Below are 23,874 nucleotides of genomic sequence, written 5' to 3' on the forward strand. Positions count from 1 at the left end.
CTTGATTTTTCTTTGTCACTATCCAATAAATAAATAAATAAAAACAATATTAAAAATAAATAGGTAGTCCCGATTAAGATTTCTTAGTAGAATTAAGCTTTGTCACCTGCATGGGAACAGATTACCTTCCTATGAATAGACAATGATTCCTCTGTGTCTCTGGGGCTGTGATTGTTCATTGTTAGTGTTTTATATCTGGCATGTGGTCCACAGAGCAGGTTTCCCGGAATAACTCTCTGTGGTCATATATTTGCCATGTCTTAACTGCATAGGCAGTCTAGCCTCTTACAATTTAAAGTATACTTAGCATTAGAGAGGGGCTTTATTTCTCTCAGCTTACACAAAAGGGATTTGAAGAATCCATTTCCACAGAAAATAGACTTTAGACATTCTCCCCATTTGAAAGAACATGCCATTTTCTATTTTCTCTTAATTTACTAGCTTTATATTTGAAGACAATGTATAGCCTATAAAGGGCTTGATGAGGGAAAGCATTTTATTATTAGGATTGATAGAGACATGTCAGAATATACCATCTAGAAATCTATGGAAGTTAAATATCAACTGGCTGCTATAAGATGCTATGGTGAATGTGTAGGTTATTATTTGTTTTGCTGTGATTGCAACTCAGCATTTTGGTTGCTCTTTGAAACTAGACATAGTCATGTTGCTTTTTGTTGGCTTTGAAGAATGTTGTAGAAGTTCTCTAACATCTTCCCACTTCTCTAGAGAGGTACTAAACTTCTAGTGTTTCAGAATCATTGTTAATTTTATAACATGTCTGAGAAATTGTAAATGGTGCATGCCTGATCTGATCCTTTGATGGAAACCTCCTTGAGGACACGTTCTGGGTTAGTTCTGGTGACGTAGGGTGCTGCTGACCTAGTCCCTGTATTAACTTAGTTCAAAGTAATCAAGTATCATATTTACTAGTTTCAATGCATGTTTCCATGTTTTCCTTAGCAAAGTGCTTTCCCACCATAGATGTAAAAATCTGAGTGGGTAACAGAAAGAGGTAAATCTAACAGCTTTTAAGTCCATGGTTGCTGTCTGGGTGATCAAACTTCTCCAGAGAGAAGTTTGAAGCTACAAGAGTCCCCAAGTGATGCTGATTCTTCTGCTGCCTGAACAGGCCCAAAAGGCAGAAGCTTCCACTGCATTTTCTGGATAAAATCAATGACATGACACAGAGTTTCTTATCATAGAGGATAGTTCTCCACATCCTGCTGTCAGTTATAATGCAACTCAGCTTGTCGAGTTTTATGAACTTGAGGTTTGGGGTATTACTGTCATTACCTTGAAATTAAACCCACTCTAGAGTCTTGATCCTCATGCTTACTTCCTAGAAAGCTTTTGAAATACTGCTCTTCTTGCAGAAAATGTGAATTCCCTTCTAACCCATCCTGGCTCTCTGAGTTTCCCTGAGTGCCCTCACCAGCTCTCCATTCACAGTGGTGTGTTTTCCAATAGAATCATCAGTCGTGGATATTTTTGATAGACAGAAGCGCAGGCATAAAACTTAACTAAATACTGGCCCATGGTACAGCTTGTGGTCTCTCTAGCTCTCTAGATATGTGCTATATAAAATACAGACTTAAGGTTGAGATGTACAACAGAAAGGAGACAAGATTGCCAACTGAGATGACCAAACTGTGTACTAACTGTATCCACTGCCAGTGAGGATGTATAACCAGGAGAACTCTTATTAGTGCTTTGGGAATACAGAATTGCATATATATATTTGTTCTAAGAAGTTTTTTACCAAATGACAAGATTTGGTAATCACATTTGTTTAGTATTGCTCAAATGAAGCAAAAATGTGCATTTACACACTTGCACATAAATGTTTATATTATTTTTGTTTGTGATTTCCAAAACTTGAGAGTGACAGTAGGTGGTGGATAAACTATGGTACATCCACACAGCAATAAGGAAAAATGATCCACTAGTTCATAAAGACACACACACACAAACACACACACACACACACACACACACACACCCTATGTGAAACTATAAATGCTTATGCAACTAAGTGAAAAAAGTCAATCTGAAAAGGCTGCATAGTGTGTGATTCTAAAATGAAGACTTTTAGAAAAGGGAAAACCAGGGAGAAAGGAAAAGGAATAGTGGATATATTTGTTCAAGCCCACAGAACAGAAAATACTTAGAATGATTCTGATGTTAGTTATGGACTTTGGGGTATGATGAAATAGTGCTGGTGTAGGTAAACTAGTAACAGATCTCCTCCCACATGGGTGTAGATGGGGGTGGGGTGGGGAGCAAACCTGCAGTATTTACCATAGATGCTTCTTGAACTGAATTCTCCCTCTATGTCACTTTTCTATTTCATTTGTCTAAGCTTGCAATGTGTCATGAATCCATATACACAGCTCAGACTTTTAAACGGTATGATGATTAGGCTCCATAAATTCTTACAATTAGAATTATAAATGCTTTCTTTCTGCAAAAAGAACTTTTAGTTGTTAACACATGGAAGACGTGAGTGCTATCATTAATTTAGAAGGTATAAAGCCTTCTCTTGTGAATGAGAACTAGAGACTGAAAAGGCCTGGAGTTTCACACAGCTGTGGAACTGTTAGAACTTTGATAAATGATTCTACATGGAAAAAGAATGTGAGAGTATTATGGTATCTTTTCTGGGTATAGAATAATTGAACAGCAGGTCCATGATCTTATCTGAAACATGGTGACAGGGCTTCCTATTACATAGCGCTTACACTGCAAATGTAAGGTATGGACTATACTTTAACACAGGACTACATGTCTCTCTTTCTGACAAGAAGCCATTTGTGCATTAAACGGGAATTTATGTGCATCACTACTCCTGCCTCGTGCACAACTGAGAGTTTAAAAAGTTATTAAGTTACAATACTACTTGGAAATTAAGTAATTGTGGTGATACTCAGAGAAATTAAAACATGGAGAGAAAAATGAGAGGATCTAAGGCAAGCCAGGAGGCAAAGGAGGAAACTACAGAGTTGCAGATTCACAGACAGAAATTAATTGTGAAGAGATAGTGTCTTTTCAAAGGCAGCGAGCATTATGAAGGTGACAGAGGCCAGAAAACTTTAATGCACTGTCATCTGAACTGCAGCCTAAGTCAGTGACAGGGCATAAGGTTTGCTGTGATATCCTAGCAGAGAACAGTGTTACAATTGGTTTTGAAAGGAGGAAGCAATGACAAAGAATGACCACTTGTATGGCAAATGAAGTCAAGAAATCAATATTCTAATCCAATATATATTAATGAACTGGCTTTTGGCTGTTGCTTTTTAGTATTTTTTTGTGTTTTCCTTACCCCTTAGTTCTTGAATTTTCCCAGCAGTTTTCCTAAAGATTTTGAATGTTTTTCTTCTCATTATTTTTAATTTTTATTTATTTTAATGAGAGAGAGAAAGAGACAGAGATTACAGCACTGCTCAACTTTGGTTTATGATAGTGATAGGGATTGAACCTGAGACTTCAGAGCCTCAGTCATGAGAGTTTTTGCATAACCATTATGCTGTCTCCCTGGCCTTATTCTGATTCTTGACACCATCTATCTGGTGAGTGTAAACATGTTTGAAAATAAAGGACATGGCTGTTAGTCCAGCTTAGGGACAGAAGCAGTGAAAGGAGAATGGAACTACAGAGAACAATGAGATACAAATGAAGGAATGGACTGGTGTTGAGTGCCTTGGATGAACATCTCATCTGTCAGATGGTTGGGAGTGTTCAGGGCAAGCAAAGTGCATAAATTTGGGGAAATTTCAGAGTTTTTTTATTATATTTATTTATTTATTTATTGGATAGAGATCACCAGAAATTGAGAGAGAAGGGGGTAGGTGATAGAGAAGGAGAGATGCAGAGAGACATCTGCAACACTGCTTCACCACTTGCAAAGCTTTCCCCCTGCAGGTGGAAACTAGGGTCTCAAACCCAGTTTCTTGCATATTATATAACATGTATGCTCAAACAGGTGTACCCCTACTCAGCCCTCTAGTTTTTTTAAATGTAAATTCAGAAGAATTCAAATATATTTACCAGTGGAGGTTAAGTGCACATAGCACAAAGGGCAAGCACCAGCTTAAGGATCTAGGTTCAAGCCTCCAGCTCCCCACCTGCAGGGGAGTTGCTTCACAAGTTGTGAAGTGGTTCTCCCCCTCTCTGTCATCCCATCCTCTCCATTTCTCTCTGTTCTATCCAACAACAATGACATCAATAATAACTACAACAATAAAACAACAAGAGTAACAAAAGGCAATATATATATACACGTTCTTCTTTTCCATGTATAAGGCATCTAGATATCTGCCCAGGGGAAAACCACACATAGATGTCAAATTCTTTAAACTTGTCTATAGTTTTTCTTTTTCAATGTTTCTGTAGAACCTAAAGTGAGCTTGCAAGTTGATTAAAAATAGACAATTTATCTGTCAACTTTAAAATGTTATGCATATTCTCATTTTGAAACACAATAAAAGAACACAGGAGGGAATTCCAGGGCTTGCAGGGTAAGTGTTTTATGTATGCATAGTAAATATTATAGCCCTACTGAAACAAGTTTGGCTGGAGATATAAATGACATTTACTAGGCTGATTTATCTTAAGGTTTGCATAGTTCCATCTAATAATTAACTGTAACAAACAGAACATGTAATGAGGTGTTCCTTTCTGGAACCCTCCTAGGATTTTAAGGATCATATCAACAACTTATTTAAATTATTCTTTGGGGCATGATTAGTTGGTTCACATTTGTTTTTTGTTTTCTCTTTTCATTTTTGATATCCTACATTAACTCTGAATACTGAATTATTTTGTAATGCTCTTTTGTCACATTCTAATTTACACTGACACAGGATAGTGCATTTTATTTTATTGAGATCATTGAGCCTTATAGTTGGGCAGTTTGATCAGAGTTCCTTTTCAAGCACATTTGGAACGACAAATGTAGCATTGTTTCTACTTGCCATTTACTTAAGTATGTGTCTGTCTGTCTTCCATATACAACTGAATAGTTCTGAATATACAATTCTATGTTCATTTCTGCATGATATTGATATGAAACTCCACATTTAAGCAACTGAGAAATTCTCAACAGCTTTTTCAGTTGTTAACTGAATTAAAACAACCTGATTACAGATTATAGCTTAATTTGGATTGGCTCACTTATTTGATAAATTACATAATCAGTACTTTTTTTTCTTCGAGTTTTTTAAAAATTGTAACATTTCTCCTGAACATTTGCTGATTAGAGAATATTCTTTCTTTGTTGAAAAAAACCTTGGGATAGATTTAAAATTCAGAAAATCTTTTTCCATAAAAACATATTTGAAGACAGCAATGCCAAACTACTTTTGAGATAAGCAAAAGCTCAAGAATCTGACACTGATAGCAAAGGGAGATGGACAAAACGCCACTCTAGTATGTCACTCTCAGCTTCCTCCACTAAGGTGACAGAGGTAACAGGATCCCAGAAACCCAGGTGTTAGTGTTTACCTAAATTGATACATGTCTTTATGCTGCCTCACATACCTATCAGTGTCTGTGGTCTACGTCTTCACCTTCATTCTTGTTTTTTATACTTTTTAAAAATAATTTATTTATTTGTTCTTGGATAAAGACAGAGACAGAAATTGAGAGGGAAGAGGGAGATAGAGAGGAAGAGAGACAGAGAGACACCTGCAGACCTGCTTCACCGCCTGTGACGTGACTCCCCTGCAGATTTTATTTATAAAAATGAAACCCTGTGGAGTCAGGCGGTAGTGCAGCGGGTTAAGTGCACATGGTGCAAAGCGTAAGGACCAGCATAAGGATCTGGGTTCCAGCCCCAGGCTTCCTACCTGCAAGGGAGTCGCTTCACAAGCAGTGAAGCAGGTCTGCAGGTGTCTTAACTTTCTCTCTCCCTGTCTCCCCTCCTCTCTCAGTTTCTCTCTGTTCTATTCAATAACAGCAACAATCATTAAAACAATAAAACAACAAGGGCAACAAAAGGGAATAAATAAATAAATACCTTTTAAAAAAGGAAACACTGACAAAAACCATAGGATAAGAGGGATACAACTCCACACAATTCCCACCACCAGAATTATGTATCCCATCCTTTCCTCTGATAGTTTTCCTATTCTTTGTCCCTCTGGAAGCATGGCCTCAGGGTCATTAGGGGTGCAGAAGGTGGAAAGTCTGGCTTCTGTAATTGTTTCCCTGCTAAACATGGGCATTGACAGGTCGATCCATACTCCCAGTCTATCTCTATCTTTCCCTGCTGGGGTGGGGCTTTGGGGAAGCAGGCCTGCAGGAAACATTGGGGGGTGGCCTGTCCAGGGAAGTCTGGTTGGCATCATGGTAGCATCTGGAACCTGGTGGCTGAAAGCCAAACATATAAAGCCAAACAAACTGCTGACTAATCATGAACCTAAAGGCTGGAATATCATCAAACAAGGCCTTGGGTCTGGGTAAGAAACCAGTAGCTAGTAGAGGAGAAGGCATAAACTGAGTGAATGCTTAACAAAACTGAACTCTCATTTGTCATGGGACAAATGAGTAGTAAACAGACATCCTTTCAGTTGAGCTATCTCATTGTCCCCCATAATGACCATTTTATGAAGACTTGTTTAGGGAAGAAAGAGTCTGGTAAAGTTCTTCTCTTTTAGGCTCCTTAAAGCAAGAACTCTTGAGAAGTCTCTTGATACTCAAAAGGAGGACTGATTTTTATCTCCAAGAACAAAGGAGCATTGCCCCTTAAGAGAAAGTAACCTTTCAGTGCTGTGAAAATAAAGCATGGATCTGAATCTGTTCCCTTATATAATTTTGTAATAATTCCATCTGCTCTCACTCTCATTTTCTACTCCTTTTTTCCTGGCCTGAATACTGATAGGCTATTCTCTTTCTCTTTCTTTTTTATTATTTTAAGTACTGACTCAAGACTCATCTCTTTGACTTGGCTTAAAAGAAAACAAAATGGACATATTTTTAACAATGTAATGAGAACACACTGATGTCATGAGACTCTTATCTGTGACTTATTACAGATCGGCCAGCCTCAAACCTTAATGGATTATCCTGCCTTTATTGTACCTGTCATACAAGTCAGAACTAAGTAAATGTGTCCACTGGGTAATGGGAACTTCCAAATTTCAGTGGGGATATTTTGGGTTCACTTCTTTTATACTCTATTGTTGGACATTGTTCCATAAGAAAGAAGTGGAAATAATCCCCTTCTTAGTGCTGAGTTTTATATGCAGTGTTTATCCTGGTCTGTAACAGTTAACAGCCAAGACACCTGTTTCAAATTATAAATTGCTAAAATAATGAATTCATGCAACCACTGCGATTAGGAAGATTTGATTTTTAAAATAAATGATAAATGGTGATCTCACTAATTTTAGTAATAATTTCAGGTAGCAGATATAATGTATTCCATCTCAGCATTGCCTGGAAAAACACCTGTGCAGTGCTTGCTGGAGCCTGAGCATCACCTTGGATGTTAGTCAGAAACGTCCTTCCCCTGTAACACTTACTCTTTACATTCAAGTCTAGCAAACAAGCACTTTTTATTCCTAGAATTCCAAAGTTTCAGAATCATTCTGAAATAAAGCCAATTAAAATACTGTTCTCATGTTATGAATTTTTATCTTCCTGACTTGTTTGCCTTGCTCCCTTCCTGTTTCTATGTCTTTAAGCCTTTCTTTCTACTAGTTATTTATCACTTCTTTGTTTTTATTTTTTTTTAATGTTTGTTTGCTTGCTTGCTTCTTCTCATGTTTGTGCAAGAGAGAGAAACCACAGCACAGGTTAGTCCTGACTTGGTAGGATTCCAGGGAATTAACCTAGGACATCTTTCATGCAAATCCTGTGCACTATCAAAGTATCTCTATGTCCCTATGTTGGTCTTTTTAATCCATTTATCTATCTACATAATCTGTGCTTTCTGTAGACCTGTGTAATTTATTTACCTATCAATTATCAATCTACAATTATCTGTATATCTATATCTTCTCTACCCATATCTATCAATCTATTTATCCTTTATTTTTTTTATTTCTGTCACTCAGCGTTAGCTAGCCTAACCTCACCACACTTTTGACTTTATTTTTTCCTTAATCACTATATTAGTCACCTAAGAAAGCCTTTCTTAGGGGACCAGGCAGTGGTTCATCTGGTTAAGCATTCACAATACAGTGCTCAATGATCCATGTTCAAGCCCCTGGTCCCACTTGCAGGACAATAGCTTCAGGAGTGGTAAAAACAGGGCTGCAGTTGTGTCTCTTTCCCTCTCTATCTCTTTTTCCCCTCAATTTCTCTCTGTCTCTATTCAATAATAAATAAATAAATATTTTAAAAGCCTTTCTTGGGGCTGGGCAGTGGTGCACCAGGTTAAGAGCACATCCTACCATACAGAAGAACCCAGTTTTGAGCTCCAGCTCCCCACCTGCAGCAGGGACGTTTCAGGAGCAGGGAAGCATGTCTGCAGGTGTCTATGATATTTTTCCCTCTCTATTAACCCTTGTCTCTCGGTTTCTCTCTGCCCTTCAAATAAAAATAAATAAATAAATAAATAAATACATACAAGAAAGGAAAAACTAGGGGGGAAATGACCACAGAAATTGTAGTGGAGTCAATGACCCCCAGCATTAACCCTGGTGGCAATAATAAAAACAAAAATAAAAAACCAGAAGGCCTTTCTTCATTCAAGAGAAAAGTATTCTGTGCTGTACAGAAAGAAGTTGATAAAACCCTACTGCATCAATGCGTTAGGTATGGATTGGTCTCTTTAAGAAGTCATGGCGTGAAGCACATGATAAATTGTTCTTTATAAACAGAGAAGACTAGAAGAACAGCACAGCTAAATGTAGAAAACAACTTCTTGCCTTAGAGGGCTTTTGAACATGTAAATGTGGATAATTACATGAAATCTACATAGTTTTAAAAAATATTTCAGGGTATTTTTGAGTGTCATCAGAATCCTTTTCATTAAACAAACCAGCATTTCATTTGTTTATACTGATTTATCTTTCCCAATGCTATGTATATTAGAAGTAAATACTTGAAAACCCTTTCACTGCTAATTTAGACCCTTTTCCATGGTCATGTAACAGGACCTGAATGGACTTTTTTTTGCAGATGCCTGTAATGCTGAGATGAGAAATTGTACCCATGTGCAAAATCCTGTATTGTGAACCATTAACTGCCCAATTAAAAATGGTACTACACATTGCCTTGAGAAATAAAAATAACTGAAGTTCACTGTATAATTTAACTTGTATGTAGCATATGGAAAAAACAAATGGGTGAAATTTTTAAACCCCAATATAAAAAATAAATATTCAACAGCTGTTTGAATTAAAGTATGATAGGAGTTAAATTTCATTTTAGAATGTTAAAAAATATCTTTGTAGTAATCAGAATTGTGAATTCCATAAAATTCTGTAATTTAGGGCTGGCAAATGGATATAATTCTCCATACAGTTACTTTTTTTTTGAACCATGCTCAGAAACCTTTTAAATACAATAAAACTAAAGAGCCAGAGTTAACAGTACAATGGATTGTGTGATATTAAGAGTCATCAAAGGTCCCTGGGTACCAAGTACTTATTCTGTGCTTTGCTGCAGGTGATCAAGTTGGCCTTTGAAGAGTTTGAACTGGAACGTGGCTATGACACTCTTACAGTAGGTGATGCTGGGAAAGTGGGAGACACCAGAACTGTCTTGTATGTGTAAGTATATCAACTCTTCTGAAGATCTGCAGTCATGTGATAGTGTGGGGTGTCTTTGAGAGTCTGGTATGGAATTCAACTCTGGGTCCAATGGCTAAATCCGCATGGCTTAATTTGGTTTCAAAGTCTGACTTTGTGAAATTTGATTCAAGATTGTTGTTTGTATCAATTCTTTTTTCTAACCCTGTAAAGATTATTTTTAAAAAGAAGTTACAGACTCAAAGATAGAAATGATGGATTTCTCAAGTCAGCTTATCCCTTTCAGCCTCTCTTTCTACTAGACTTTTATAGATGGAAGAATTTTGCCATCAGTGTTTTAGAATTATGTTTATTTTCTAGAGGAATGCACATTGTTTTCCAAACCAGCACACTCTGTCAATCCTTATACTGAAAGATACACAGATCGATGGGACATGGTGCGATAATGCACTCACTGTATGCTTGTGTAGCTCTGCATTTCTCCATGAAAAGTAGAGAGACAGTCTTTTGGAAAGATATGCTCTTGGACTTCCGTGACTTTTACCCAAGGTCACAGTGTCTGAAATGTTCATCTTCACATCTTTAGCAATTTCAAGATGCAGACTCTCTTGGATAGTTGCCCATTTTGTTATGAGGCCTGTATATCATGGCAGTGTTACCTGATTGGTGTCCTTATTCACCCCAACGTGCAACATAGGGAGAAATAATTCTGTGGAACTTCATCTATTTTTTGCATCTTTGCTGGTCTCTCCTGAGTGGACCTCTCATGAAAAGAAATTCTGCAGGATTTCCACTTATCCTTTCTTACTCTACATATACCTTGCTGGCATTTTCTCTTTACTTTTGGGAAATCTGACCCTTGAAATTTCAACAACAAATTAAGTGCTCTTTTCTCAGTTAGCCATGACTCAAATTTTTGAAAGGACAGAGAGAAATCAAGAGGGAAGGGGGAGAGGAAGGGAGAGACACATATCAAGTACTGCATCACTTCTTGTAATATTTTCCCCATGCAAGTGAGGAATTGTTTTCAAGCAAGACCTTGAGCCCGGTCCTAGCACATGTTAGCATATATGTTTAACCACCCAGCTCAAAGTCATAATTAAAAAAAAATTAAAGTTACACCCCATTGTTAGATATTTATTTTTGTTTTCATGAAAGAGAGGGGAGAGACAGGAGATGGGTGGGGAACACTTTTGGCTTATGGTGGTGCTGGAGATTGAACCTGGGACCACCACAGAGCCTCCAATATGTAAGTCTATTGCATAACCATTATGCTATCTCCCCAGTCTATGACACACATTTTCTAAAAAGTACTAAAAGTACAGTTCATGCCTTTGAAAATGGGCCTTTACTCTGACATTGCAAACTGACACTTTTAATTTATTGTGTCTTCAGTATCTTTTCTCATTCTGTCACTGACATACAATGATAACTACTATAGATTGGTACTAGTAATTCCATAGCTAATATTAAGTATATAATTTACCATGCACCTCACTCTAGCCAAGTCTATATTAAATTTTTGTTTTCTTTTGCTTTTTTTTTCCTCCATAGTTATCACTGGGGCTCAGTGCCTGAACTACAAATCCACTGCTCCTGGAGGCCTTCCCCCCCATTTTTGCTGTTCTTGTTGCCCTAGTTGTTGTTGTTGCTGTTGATGAGTAGGACGGAGAGAAATCAAGAGAAAAGGGGGAGACAGAGAGGGCAAGAGAAAGACACCTGCAGATCTGCTTCACCGCTTGAGAAGCTACCCCCCTGCATGTGGGGAGTCAGAGCCTCAAAGCGGGATCTTTATGCCAGTCTTTGTGCTTTGTGCCATGTGTGTTTAACCCTCTGTGCTATCACCTAGTCCCCTAAATTTTTGTATTCTACCTTGGTTGAATATCTTTATTTTTCTTATCTTTTTCCAGTAGTTCCCTCCCAACTTATTCTCAGCATAGTCTCTATCCACAATATTTTCCCACATACTCACTATTATTAAGGCTTGGTTAGTAGCTTTACATAAATGATGAAATGAGGTTTGGATAGATTGACTTCAATTCCTAAATTTTGTGTCTGTTGAAGAGGAATTCAGACTCAATGATTCTACTTCACTTTCCATACTTCTTACATTTCTACAGGGATGTGCCTTATTATTATCATCATCATCAGACTCTCACAGAGATATTTTGATTTCCCCATCCAACAATTTTTTTATATTTATTTATTGCCTCCAGAATTATCATTGGTGCTCAGTGTTAGCACTAAGAATCCACTGCTCCTGGTGGCCATTTTTTTTCCATTTTATTCAGTAGAACAGAGAGAATTTGAGAGAGGAGGGGGAGACAGGGAGAGAGAGATGGAGGTAAACACCTGCAGACTTCACACACTAGGGGCTCAAACCGGGATCTTTGTGCGGTAGTCCCTGCACTTAGTACTATGTGTGTTTAATGGAGTGTGCTACCACTGGACCACTCCACCCAGCAGTTGTACATTGACAAACAGATACTCGGTAAAAACATTTGTTCAAATACAGTATTGTAAATAGCTTCAGGAAAATTCCCACCAGAGGAAATTCAGAGAAGTTGAGTATTTTCTTATCTTTTTCCAGTAATTCATTCCCTACCTGTTCTCAGCCTAGTCTCTATCAATAGTAGTTTCCCACATACTCACCCATGTTTTTAATTTTTTTCCCAAATTATAACCCCCTGGACTATATTTACTTATAAATATCCATATTCATTTAGGATGTGACCCAGCTATTTGTACTGTTTGCAGACTTACACACACACACACACACACACACACACACACACACACACACACAGCCCTGGTTATATATCAGCGTATCAGCTGATAGATGGCAAAGACACAGAAAAGGAAGCCAGAGGTGGAGTTTGGGGCTCCATCTTTGGCATTACCCAATTCTGTATCCTGAGGGAGGCATTATACCTCCTGCACCTCTGTTTTCACAGTTGTAAAATATGTCCTATAGATTTTTCCTGTGTAAAACTCAAAAGAGCTAGGAAATGAAACTCCTTTGTAACATAGCTTTATTATTACTGTACTTTCTAATTTAAGAAAGGATGCCACCAGAACAAATGAGATAAAAGTTTAAATAAATGCAAAATATAAAATCTAAATGTAGCAAAACTATGCTTTGTGAAATCCCCGAGGCCACTATTAAAGATCTAGAGTCACATACACATTTGTTAATGCTATTTGTTGTTCATAAAGCAACCACAAAAGATGTATTACATTGATATAAGTGTTGTTAGAGCTTCCCCTCAATAGCTTAGACCAACAGATGAAAAGCTAAGTAGCCAACTGAATCAAATTGAGCTGTCTTTTGGGAGACATAATGTAACAAAGATGAGTTGGGCATTTAATCAGCCTTAGTGGAGAAAAGAGAAGCAAGCCACTGGTATATTTTTCTTAGGAAACAAAATTATAGGAAGAGAAAGAAAACAGACAATCGTAGGTGGCATCTTAGGATGTACAGTTACTTTTATAGAATGTATCATTGATGTATTTTAGTCATCAATGGGGCTTTAACACTCTAAGCTGACTTTCTTAGAAAGAGAGAGACAGGAGTAAAGGAAAAATATAACAGCACTGAAGCTTTTCTCCATTTAATCTTTGTGGCATATAGTGGGGGCCAGATTGAATCTGAGTCATGCACAAGACACAACTGGTAAACTATTCAAGTGCTGAGCCCATCAGTAAATGTTTGTGAGAATATATGGTTCAGACATTGCTTGCAGAATGGAATTTGAAATCTAACTGGAGAAACTGGAGAAACGAGGCTGGGGAAGTTTCTTGATACACATTCAAATGAAGTTTAGTCTGAACTAAATCTTCTTTATGGAAGGCATGCACTTCAGGGTCAGTACTATATAACTTCCCTTTCTTTGGATGGGGGGGTTAGTTAAGGAGTTTCATTTAAATCTTGATTTTTCAAAAGAAGTTTTGAGAGTGAGATAGCATATCTAACTCATCTTAAATATGATTCTAGTGGTTTTAATTTCCATTAGTGACATTTTTTCTCATTGTTGGGGCTACACTACTCTGGGATGACTTTTTTTCATATACAGAGAGACAGACAGACAGACACAGATAGACAAGGGCCAGAAAGAAAGACACTACAGCACCAAATACCCCCACTCCAGTGCCTTGAGTCTGAATCATACACATGATAAAATAGGCATCCTGACAAGTGAGTTGTCCTGTCAACTTGCCTTTTTGTTGATGTTTTTGTTCTTAACATTTATGGTGAAATGAGATAGCAACTGAATGTTAGTAGTTCTCTATTAGTCTGATCTTACCAAGAGATGGATAAATTTACTGGGATCATTTTTAGAGAACGACAGAAAAACAAACTTGAATACTTGACTTCACACATCGCTATTGAAGTTTTTCTAAGAACATAGAGTGAACAAGAACATAGGGCCTCTGTTCTCACAACCCATTATACAGGTAAATAAATGGCTGGATATCTGTCTTGTAGTATGTGAAGACAGCTATCTCATGAGTGCCTTGGGGAACAAACTGCCTCAGAACAGAGGGCATGGGAACTTGTGTTTTGGGAAGACCTCCTAGGGGGGCTAAGAACCATAGGTCCCACAGGGGCACCTGTGTAGGAAACAGAATAAGATTCTCATCCATCTAAGTTATGGCCCAAATGCCAGAGTGAGCAAAAAGAGGATTCCCAGATGATCTTCCAATCACATCTCAAGTATTGGCTCCCTATAGCTTTTCACTCTAAGGAGCCATTCTTTCAACATGCTTTCTTTTAAAACCTGTTAACTCGAAGAGCTAATGATTGCCTTTGCATGGCTCAGGAGTTAAAAGCCTGTAATGTCTGCATTGCAGCTGTCAGAAGTTAAATTAACCTCAGTGGCAAAGCTCTTGTCTTTGGGGGGTGAATGCACTTGAAACAATAAGGGGGATGCTCTCACTGCAGCAGACATGCCTCCTGTTCTTGTGCCTTTCAGCCTCCAAGGACTGCAGCAAGTGTGAAACAAATGACCAATGAAAAAAATTATTTTAAAATGTTCAAAGGAAAATTCAGAGGAAATGTCTTTGTACTGACAAAGTTATTATCTCTCCCTTAATATGAGAAAACATGCAGAGTTTTGCAGCATTTTGAATCATTTCTGGAAATAGAATGTACCAGAATGGAAGAGAATATTGAATTCTCACTTGTTCAATCTATCTGAACTTTCATTGTCTCCTGCCAATCTGAAGACAAAGAGGTGCACTGACATGGGATCACCTAGATAACAGGTCATGTAGCTGATAATCGAACCCCAGGTGGTTGTACAAAACCAACCTGTACATGTGGGCTAATTTCCCCAATAAAACAGCTTATAGGCTGTTGGGAAATTGTGAGGATGTGGTTGAGCTTGGCAGGACTTGAACTGTCGCTGTCGGCCCGCAACAACGACACGGACACCAGAGTCTTCTTCCTCAATTCCCTGTATTTCCTTCTTATGGCCTCCTTAAGTACCTTTCACTGTTACCTAGTCAGCCAGTGGGCATTAAGCAAGCATACAGCATTCATAGATCATGCAGCCTTCTACCAATCATAAAACAGTTCACGTGTACAGCACGCAGTCTGTTCAGTTGGATCGTCCAACTTCCGCAAAGTTGTTTACCACTTTACTGGTTTAGCCACCACATGGCCGGCACCATCTTAGGGGCGTGATGTGCAGTGTCATTATGGCTCCCGACATTGAACTTAAGGGGTGTGTCTATCCTGTTAGTCTTTCTCTCTCTACCAAGAGGTTGAGCAAGGAGGGACAGTAGTAACCCCAAAAGTGTGCATCATCCTATCAGACTCCCTGCCTCACAAAGCACCCCACATTCCTGATACTGTGACCATTAGATAAACAGAAAGGGGGAGATGTCGGACCTTAAGCCAGACACCCCCTGCTCTGCTCCATCCTCCATTGCTGATACCATGGTCTATTTACATAATCATTGTTTTGCTTGGGACCCACCCTGCTTGCAGGGTATTAATTAATCCCATCAGTTAAAACCTTTGCAACAGTTACTATGGAAACTTTCTACCTTCCCACTCTTTCCTTTTCTCCATCCCCTTTCCTAGCCATTTCCTTCTCCGACTTGCCACTTCTGGTTCAAAATATATAAAAGCGTTGTCTCTGATCAGTAAAGACGCATTGAGTTCCTGCTCCACCATGAGTTCCTGGTCTCTCTCCTGCGTTGCTGAGTAAGCAGCAGCGTTGGCTCTGGTTGAGTTCTCTCCAACCCTGAGAGCACGTGCCCGGGAAGAAACACCCTCATGCTAGTCCTGCAATAGGCCTATAGTAATTTGTTACAATAGGGCCAGCAAGATAACTCACCTGAGAGGGCTGGGCGGTAGTGCAGCAGGTTAAGTGCACATGGCATCAGGCGCAAGGACCGGCATAAGGGTCCTGGTTTGAGCCCCCGGCTCCTCACGTGCAGGGGTATCTCTTCACAAGCGGTGAAGCAGGTCTGCAGGTGTCTGTTTTTCTCTTCCCCTCTCTATCTTCCCCTCCTCTCTAGATTTCTCTCTGTCCTATCTAACAATGATAGCAATAAGGACAACAATGATAACAACAATGATAAAACAACAAGGACAATAAATGGGAAAAAATAGTCTCCAGGAGCAGTGGATTCATGGTGCAGGCACTGAGCCCCAGAAATTACCCTGGAGACACACACACACACACACACACACACACACACACACACACACACCTACCTCACCTGCTTTGCCATAATAGATCTAGGTTCTAGCTTGGCTTCCTTTTCAAGGAGTCAAGTTTTGATGTTATAGTGGGGACACACACACACACACACACCTCACCTGCTTTGCCATAATAGATCTAGGTTCTAGCTTGGCTTCCTTTGCAAGGAGTCAAGTTTTGATGTTATAGTGTCTTCCCCAGTCTCCTCCTCCTCCCAACTCCCCTCCTCTCATTCTTCTCTTCCTCAATTGTGGGAAGTTATCTTGGAGTGATGAGTTCCTGGTGATGGTAAATAAATAGAATATCACAAGTCTATTCACACTTTTGTTAACACGTCCTATTTTACTTTTATTTGTGTGCTTATGTGAAGTTTACAGAATTCTAACACCTGCTTAGGTTCATAAAACTGTGACCATGGCTGATTCACAAAGCATTTCCAAGTTTACAAAAGAAGTGATATTTCCTTTTATTATTATGCCATTCCTTCTGTCCCTCAGCCCAATGTTGACAACCACTGTTTTTGTTCCATCTGTAAAATGTTGTTCTTGTAAGAAGGTTACAAAGACCCTTATGATATGTGGCTTCTTGTGATTGCCTTTTCTCACTTAGCCAATCTCCTGGAATCTTTCTAGTATGAAGTGTTTGTCCCTTTTTATTGCAATATAGTACTTCCCAGGGTGTCACAGTCCTCCATTCACCAGTGTTGGCCTTATCTCTTCATTGTTTCCAGTTTTGATTCACAGGAACAAAGGAGCTATAAACCTTTGTGTGCAGATGTTAATGTCAGCATGAGTCTTCATTGCTCTTAGAGTGCCAGGAGTATAATTACTGGGTAGTATGTTATCTTTGTTTTCAGTTTTGTGAGAAACTGCCAAAGTCTTTTCCAGAATGACTACATTATTTTTCATGTCCACTGGCAGTAATAAGAGATTCTACTTCTTCCGTCTTTACTAACATTTAACTGGTAGGGTATAGCATTGTAGCTTTCATTAGCATTTCCCTGATAGATGATGGTATAGAACATCTTTTTATGGGCTTATTTGCCATCTGTCCATCTTCTTCTTGGGCTTGATACCCATATGACTTTTCCCTACCTCAGGTTGGATTATTTCTTTACCATTAACTTTTGAGAATCTGTGTATAGTTAATATATTAGTCCTTTGAAGACTATGTGGTTTGAAATATTTTCAATTAGTCTGATACTTTTCTTTGTAACATTTTGTTTTACCAGAGCACTGTCCAGTTGTATCTAGGTTATGATGGTATCAGGGAATAAAATTAGGTCCTTGAAGCTTCAGGCATGGAAGTCTTTTTACATGACCACTACGCTATCTTTCCCGCTTCCATTTTTTAAACTTTATTTACATAGTAATCAATTTGTTTACTTACTTGGATTGCCACCAGGGTTATCCCTGAGGCCTGATGTCATGCTGACACTATGAATTCACCACTCTTGGTGATAAATGGCTAATTTTTCCTTTTATTTTTTTTCCTATTTTATCTGATAGGACAGAGAGAAATTGAGAAGGGAGGGATAAGCAGAGGGAGAGAGGCAGAGAGACACCTGCAGACCTGATACACTGATAGAGAAGTATCCTCTCCTGCAGGTGGGGAGTGGGGTGTCTCAAACCCAATCTTTAAGTATAGTAATGTGTTCCTTCAACCAGGTGGGCCCCCAATTTTTGCATTTTTATATACATTTGTACAGATGGAAAGTGTTTTTAAATTATTTTGTTGAGGTCTATGTATAAATTGTTAACTTGAGAAATGGTACTTCAGGGGTAATTTCTAAACAGTCTTTGTCTACCTCCAGATTTTGATAATTTTTCCCCTGAAAGATACAGAGTTTTCCATTTTCCATTTTGAGTTGCATAGGACTTAAAGCCAGGGAGTTACTCATTGGGCAGAGGTGAGCAGTTAACCCAGTTAATCAGCTCACCTTTGATGCTTAACTTAAACTCATGTACAACATTATTGCATGTAAAGTAATATTCATAGGATGCAAGGATAAGCAAACATAATAGAAACATATTCTTTCTGGTACCACCTGATATCAACATTGCCTTTTAGGTGTATGTCAAAAACTCTACATCCATTTGGGTCCCATTATCATCCCAATTTCTAAATATTATGGCCTTGAGATTCAGATGGTTTTACAGTTCTATATCAATCACTAAATATAATCTGTGAAACTCATGATGGAAAAAGGGTGATTCTCTTTCTTCATTCTCTTCTCTTTTTTTTTTTTTTTTTGCCTCCAGGTTTATTCCTGGGGCTCGGTGCCTGCAGTATGAATCCACTGCCCCTGGAGGCCGTTTTTTCCCTTTTGTTGCCCTTGTTGTTTATTGGTGTTGTTGTTACTATTACTGTTGTCCTTGTTGTTGGATAGGACAGAGAGAAATGGAGAGAGGAGGGGAAGACAGAGAGGGGGAGAGAAAGATAGACACCTACAGACCTGCTTCACTGCCCGTGAAGCGACTCCCCTGCAGGTGGGGAGCCGGGGACTTGAACCAGGATCCTTAACGCCCGCCCGTCCTTGCGCTTTGCGCCACCTGCGCTTAACCTGCTGTGCTATCACCTGGCCCCCCATTCTCTTATTTCTTTCCTCCTCTTTATTCTTCTTCCTCCCACTGCTTCAAATTACTTTTTTTTTAAATTTTCTTGTTTCAAAGAATACGTAGTGTATGATTGACTTATATGAAATTCTTAATAGGGTGATTGACAGCAGCTCTAGATACAGGTTGAGGTCATAGAGAGAGCACAGCTGTGTGTCCTGAGTTGGCAGTCATGCAGCACTATAATGGAATAATATCTGGAGATCTGAGCACCCAAAAATCCTATTTTGCTGCATGTTAATTTAAAAAAACACTTTGTTTGAATCTGGAGATTAAAAAAGAAACCTAACTCTGAGCATGCCAAATATCTGTCAAAACATAAACTTGATGCCACATAACATCTGAAACAAGTCACACCTGTATTTTGCTGGCAGGTATCTACAAAGTGGTAGTGTGCCAGACCTATGGAAAACTCATTCTCACTGGAAACTTTAGGCTACACCAAAAATTTTTATGAATATTTAATAAGTGAAAAACACAATCTTTGAAATAAAGAAATCAATGCATATGGTTTGAAATGGGGCATAATAAAGTAGGTTATAGTCATTCTGAAGTAAAGGAAAAAAATATATATATATGTGCATGTAAATGGAGTTTGGGGAAAGAATGTGATATGACCAGTGTTTAATAATACTATAACCATTTTCTTCCTAATACTGAGGTTCCTCAGTATAAATAAGATAAAATGCCAGAATAACATTTTTGAAGTGCTGAGGAAACAAACTGTGAGATAAAGGAAACAATCAAAAGTTACTGACTAATCACAAAAGAAAAAAAAACTTTCTTAACAGTTTTCTCTAAATTCATTTATCAATTTAATGTAATTTTAATTGGGATCTTAACAAGATTTGTTTTATTTGTGGACATAAAAAGTATTATTGATATCTATAGTGTAAATCACACACACACACACACACACAGGTAGAGAGAAATAAATATAAATAAAAGGTGACTATAGATAACATTAATAAATTTTACCAATGACATCAAATAAAAGATTTTACATAGTATGCTTTCATGAATATAGAAGCTAAAAATTGAAAGCAAAATTCATCCTTTTGGACAAGGACATTTTGTGTCCATAATGACCAGAAGGGGGTGTCAGGCATACTCCTGGGTGCTGGTGACATTTGTTCTGCTGATTTGTGTATTGGGCCACTTGTTCAAATTCCTGAGAGCTAGACATTAGCGATCTGTGCACTTTATAGTATCTTAACTGCAATAAAATATATGCACAGGAAAGGAACACTTTCCTGTTTCAAGTCAATTACACAAGTAATGCTCAAAACCTAAGAGGAAAATTTTGCCACTGAAAAAGCATCTTGAGAAAGAAAAATATTTTGTGATCACATATTATTCATTGAATTGCTTGGCTTTTTTTTTTTTTCCCTGATGTGTATGTCACACTCACAAGTGACCTCCATGTAATTATGGCTGCTGTTTGTCTTTCCTGAAAGAACCAGGAATTCTGGAGCCTCGGGTGAAGTTGTGTGGATGATGGACATATAATAGGATTGATGAAGCCAATTGTGTGCTCATATTCCCCAAATTTGTCTGCTAAGAATGGGGCTTCCTACTTGATTAGAAACATTTGTTTGGGTTGAATTGATTTTTTTTTTCCTTACACTCGGTCTATTTCGACATGCTTTTCTGTCAGCCTGCTGTGTTCAGTCAATGAATCTCAGGTTTCTTTTCACAGGCTGACAGCCACTGCTCTGTGACTGTTTTGCTAATTCCCAGGAATGCTCCCCTGAAAGCTCCATCCCCTGTGAACCAGCATTAATCTGCAGAGGATATGGTCCTAATTTGGCCAAATGTGTCTCATCTCTGTATATTGTTCTTTCAATAGTCTCTTTATCTCTGTTTATCTTAGATCATCTACATATTATATACATATATATAGTGAGGGGAGGGGATAGCTTCAGGTACATAGTAATATTTAGAGTAAGATACAGAGGTTCTCCTTGTATTCTCTCTTCCTCCACACACAACTGTACAACCTCTCCATTATTAATACCTCCAACTGTTGGAGAACCCCTGATTTCAATATAGACTTTTGAGTTATATTAAATGTTATTTCTCTAATGAACTATTTTTCTTAATTACTAGCAGCTATGCATTATACCAGACATGTCAGAATTTTTTTTTCTTTTGTTATCTCTATAGTTCTGTCTCCAACCCCCAGGGGCGTTTTGGCCATCTCAGTGTAAATACAGATAGATGGTCTGATTACTGTAAAAAATGGCGACTAATCCCTAGCACTGCAAAAACAGTATCATCTGTTTTCCATCTACACCATGCTTCGGCCTCGCATGAGCTTAATGTGCAGTTTGACGATACGCAAATCCTGCATGAAGCCCAGCCAGTCTATCTTGGCATTACTCTCCATCGCACCCTGTCATTTCACAAACATCTCATAAAAACTGCAGCAAAGGTGGGCGCGAGGAATAACGTCATTGCAAGACTGGCCAGCTCCTCATGGGGCGCGAGCGCTTCCACACTACGATCATCATCTCTGGCATTATGCTATTCCACTGCAGAATACTGTGCCCCAGGATGGTTCCGTAGCCCCCATGTCCACTTGGTCGATTCAAAATTATATTCCTCCATGAGGATAATTTCTGGAACCATCCGTTCCACCCCGGTTCCATGGCTGCCGGTTCTTAGCAACATCGCCCCGCCAGATATTCGTCGGGATGCGGCATCATCTAAGTTCATTTCCCACGTCTACGCTCGACCAGACCTGCCAATATACGTGGATATCTTCACCCACCCTGTCCAACGCTTGACATCTCATCATCCAATCTGGTCCCCTACGCCTACACTGAACTTCTCTGTTCCAGACTCTTGGAAACAGAGTTGGCAGTCAGCTGAGGTAAAGAACAAACACCTCATCACAGACCCCTGCAAGCGTCAACCCGGCTTTGACCTAGCACATTATGATTGGGCCCTCCTCAATCGGTATTGAACAGGCCATGGCCGGTGCGCCGCTATGTTCCATCTCTGGGGAGCCAGAGATGACCCGAACTGCCCCTGCGGCTCCAGACAGATTATGACCCACCTAGTCAACAACTGCCATCTCTCCAGATTCAAAGGAGGTCTCGAAACTTTTCATCAGGCTCAACCTGACGCTGTTGACTGGCTACGGAAGAAGGGCAAATGCTAGAAGAAGAAGATGGTTACTCATGCTCAAGAGGCCTTCAGGCTAACAGGAAGCCTTCCTTATCTGATATACCTGGGTTATTGTCTACGTCCTTGGGATAAAGTCAGGACTTACAGATAAAACATAGAATCTGATGTAATCACTAGAATTGGAGATGGCAAGTTTGATATAGAGTGGTCTAAATACTAGTAGGGAAATCATCCAGGCCTAAGATATTTATGTTTATGTATTCTCATAAGATACTTATACCTGACATAGCTGTATACCCAATAAATAGAGGGACAATGGGCATGTGCAGAGGATGAGGCAGACACATGCAAAAACTTAGGAGTCACACATGAGGAAGAAATTTCAGTAGATCCTCATGGTGCCCACATGGTAGACACTTGGCAGAATCTCACTGTGAGTTGTACACCCTGAGTTCATGATTCCATAAAACCGCTTTTCTCTCACTACTAATGATGTAGTAAACCCTGAGACACAAATGAATCTCTGCTTCCCAACATCCAGAGAACTCCAGCATAGTTTTTCTTTACCCAGCATGTGTTTAAATTGATGAACCTACATTTATTTATGCATTATCATCTCCAGTCTTGACAAGAGGACCACTCTAGGTGGTCCACATTTTCTGTGTTTGGACATATACAATTAGATTAATTCATCACTATAACATCATAGAGAGTAGTTTCACTGCCCTAAAATCCTATGTCCACTTTGTTAATCCTTCCCTCTCCCTTGATCTCTGGAAACCACTGATCTAGTTTATTGTCTTCATAGTTTTGCCTTTCCTAGACTACTCTAGAGTTGGAATAACACCATGTTTAGCCTTTTCATATTGCCTCTTATACATAGATCATATCCAGTTAAGTTTCTGCCATTGTTTAATATCTTTTACTGATAAGTAATATTGCATTCCAGAATACATGTGTTTTTTTTTTTTGCCTCCAGGGTTATCACTTTGTGCCATATATGCTTAACCTGCTGTGCTACTGCCCAGCCCCTCCCCAGAATACATGTTTTAAGAGAGATTTTAGTAGTAAAAGGTGTACAATAATTTCAATTGTTTCATGACTGAAATGAATTATCTTTCATCCTACAGATGCTTTCACACCACTGTGTGAGGTAATATAGCCATATCCCAACCATAGAGGCTGGCCAACTGAACTCTTACAGTCAGAGAAGCACTCCACTCAAAACAGACAGATCAGCAGTCACACTAAGGCAATATTAAAATAAAAAAGATAGGGTTTCAGAAAACAGGTCACTGGATAGGCCACATAAATTGTCATGTGGATAGACTGAGTTGGTAACCCCAAGATACAGGGAGATATTCTGGTGCTGTAGTGTCTCTCACACCCTTGCTATCTTCCCTGTCTTTCCCCATCCCCACCTTGCCCTCTGTCTGTGTCATTTTGTGTGTGTGTGTGTGTGTGTGTGTGTGTTTTAGAATGAAGCAAAACTTTGACCTGTGAGTAGTAATATTGCTCATGTCTGTGACCACGAGGTATCATTGGTGCCCATTTGCAATTATAGAATAGAATCATTATTATGAAATGCCAGTGATATTGAGTATGTACCATGTACTGAATTGAGATATAAATTATCTGTGACTAGTTTGACTATGAAGGAGGATCTAGGTAGATGGACAGATGGATGGATGGTCTAGTGTACTGATAAATAACTTG

At 38.8% G+C, this 23,874-nt stretch overlaps 1 protein-coding gene across 1 annotated transcript in view; it reads left to right on the forward strand.

Moving 5' to 3' along the window:
- CSMD1 (CUB and Sushi multiple domains 1) overlaps positions 1-23,874 on the forward strand; it is a 1,841,590-nt gene that overhangs the window by 1,468,090 nt on the left and 349,626 nt on the right. Inside the window, exon 11 of the mRNA XM_060184943.1 lies at positions 9,616-9,719. Coding sequence (XP_060040926.1) covers positions 9,616-9,719 — 104 coding nt within the window. The remainder of the gene's footprint in view (positions 1-9,615; positions 9,720-23,874) is intronic.

This window comes from Erinaceus europaeus, chromosome 2, assembly GCF_950295315.1.
Source record: "Erinaceus europaeus chromosome 2, mEriEur2.1, whole genome shotgun sequence".
Classification (NCBI taxonomy): Eukaryota; Metazoa; Chordata; class Mammalia; order Eulipotyphla; family Erinaceidae; genus Erinaceus; species Erinaceus europaeus.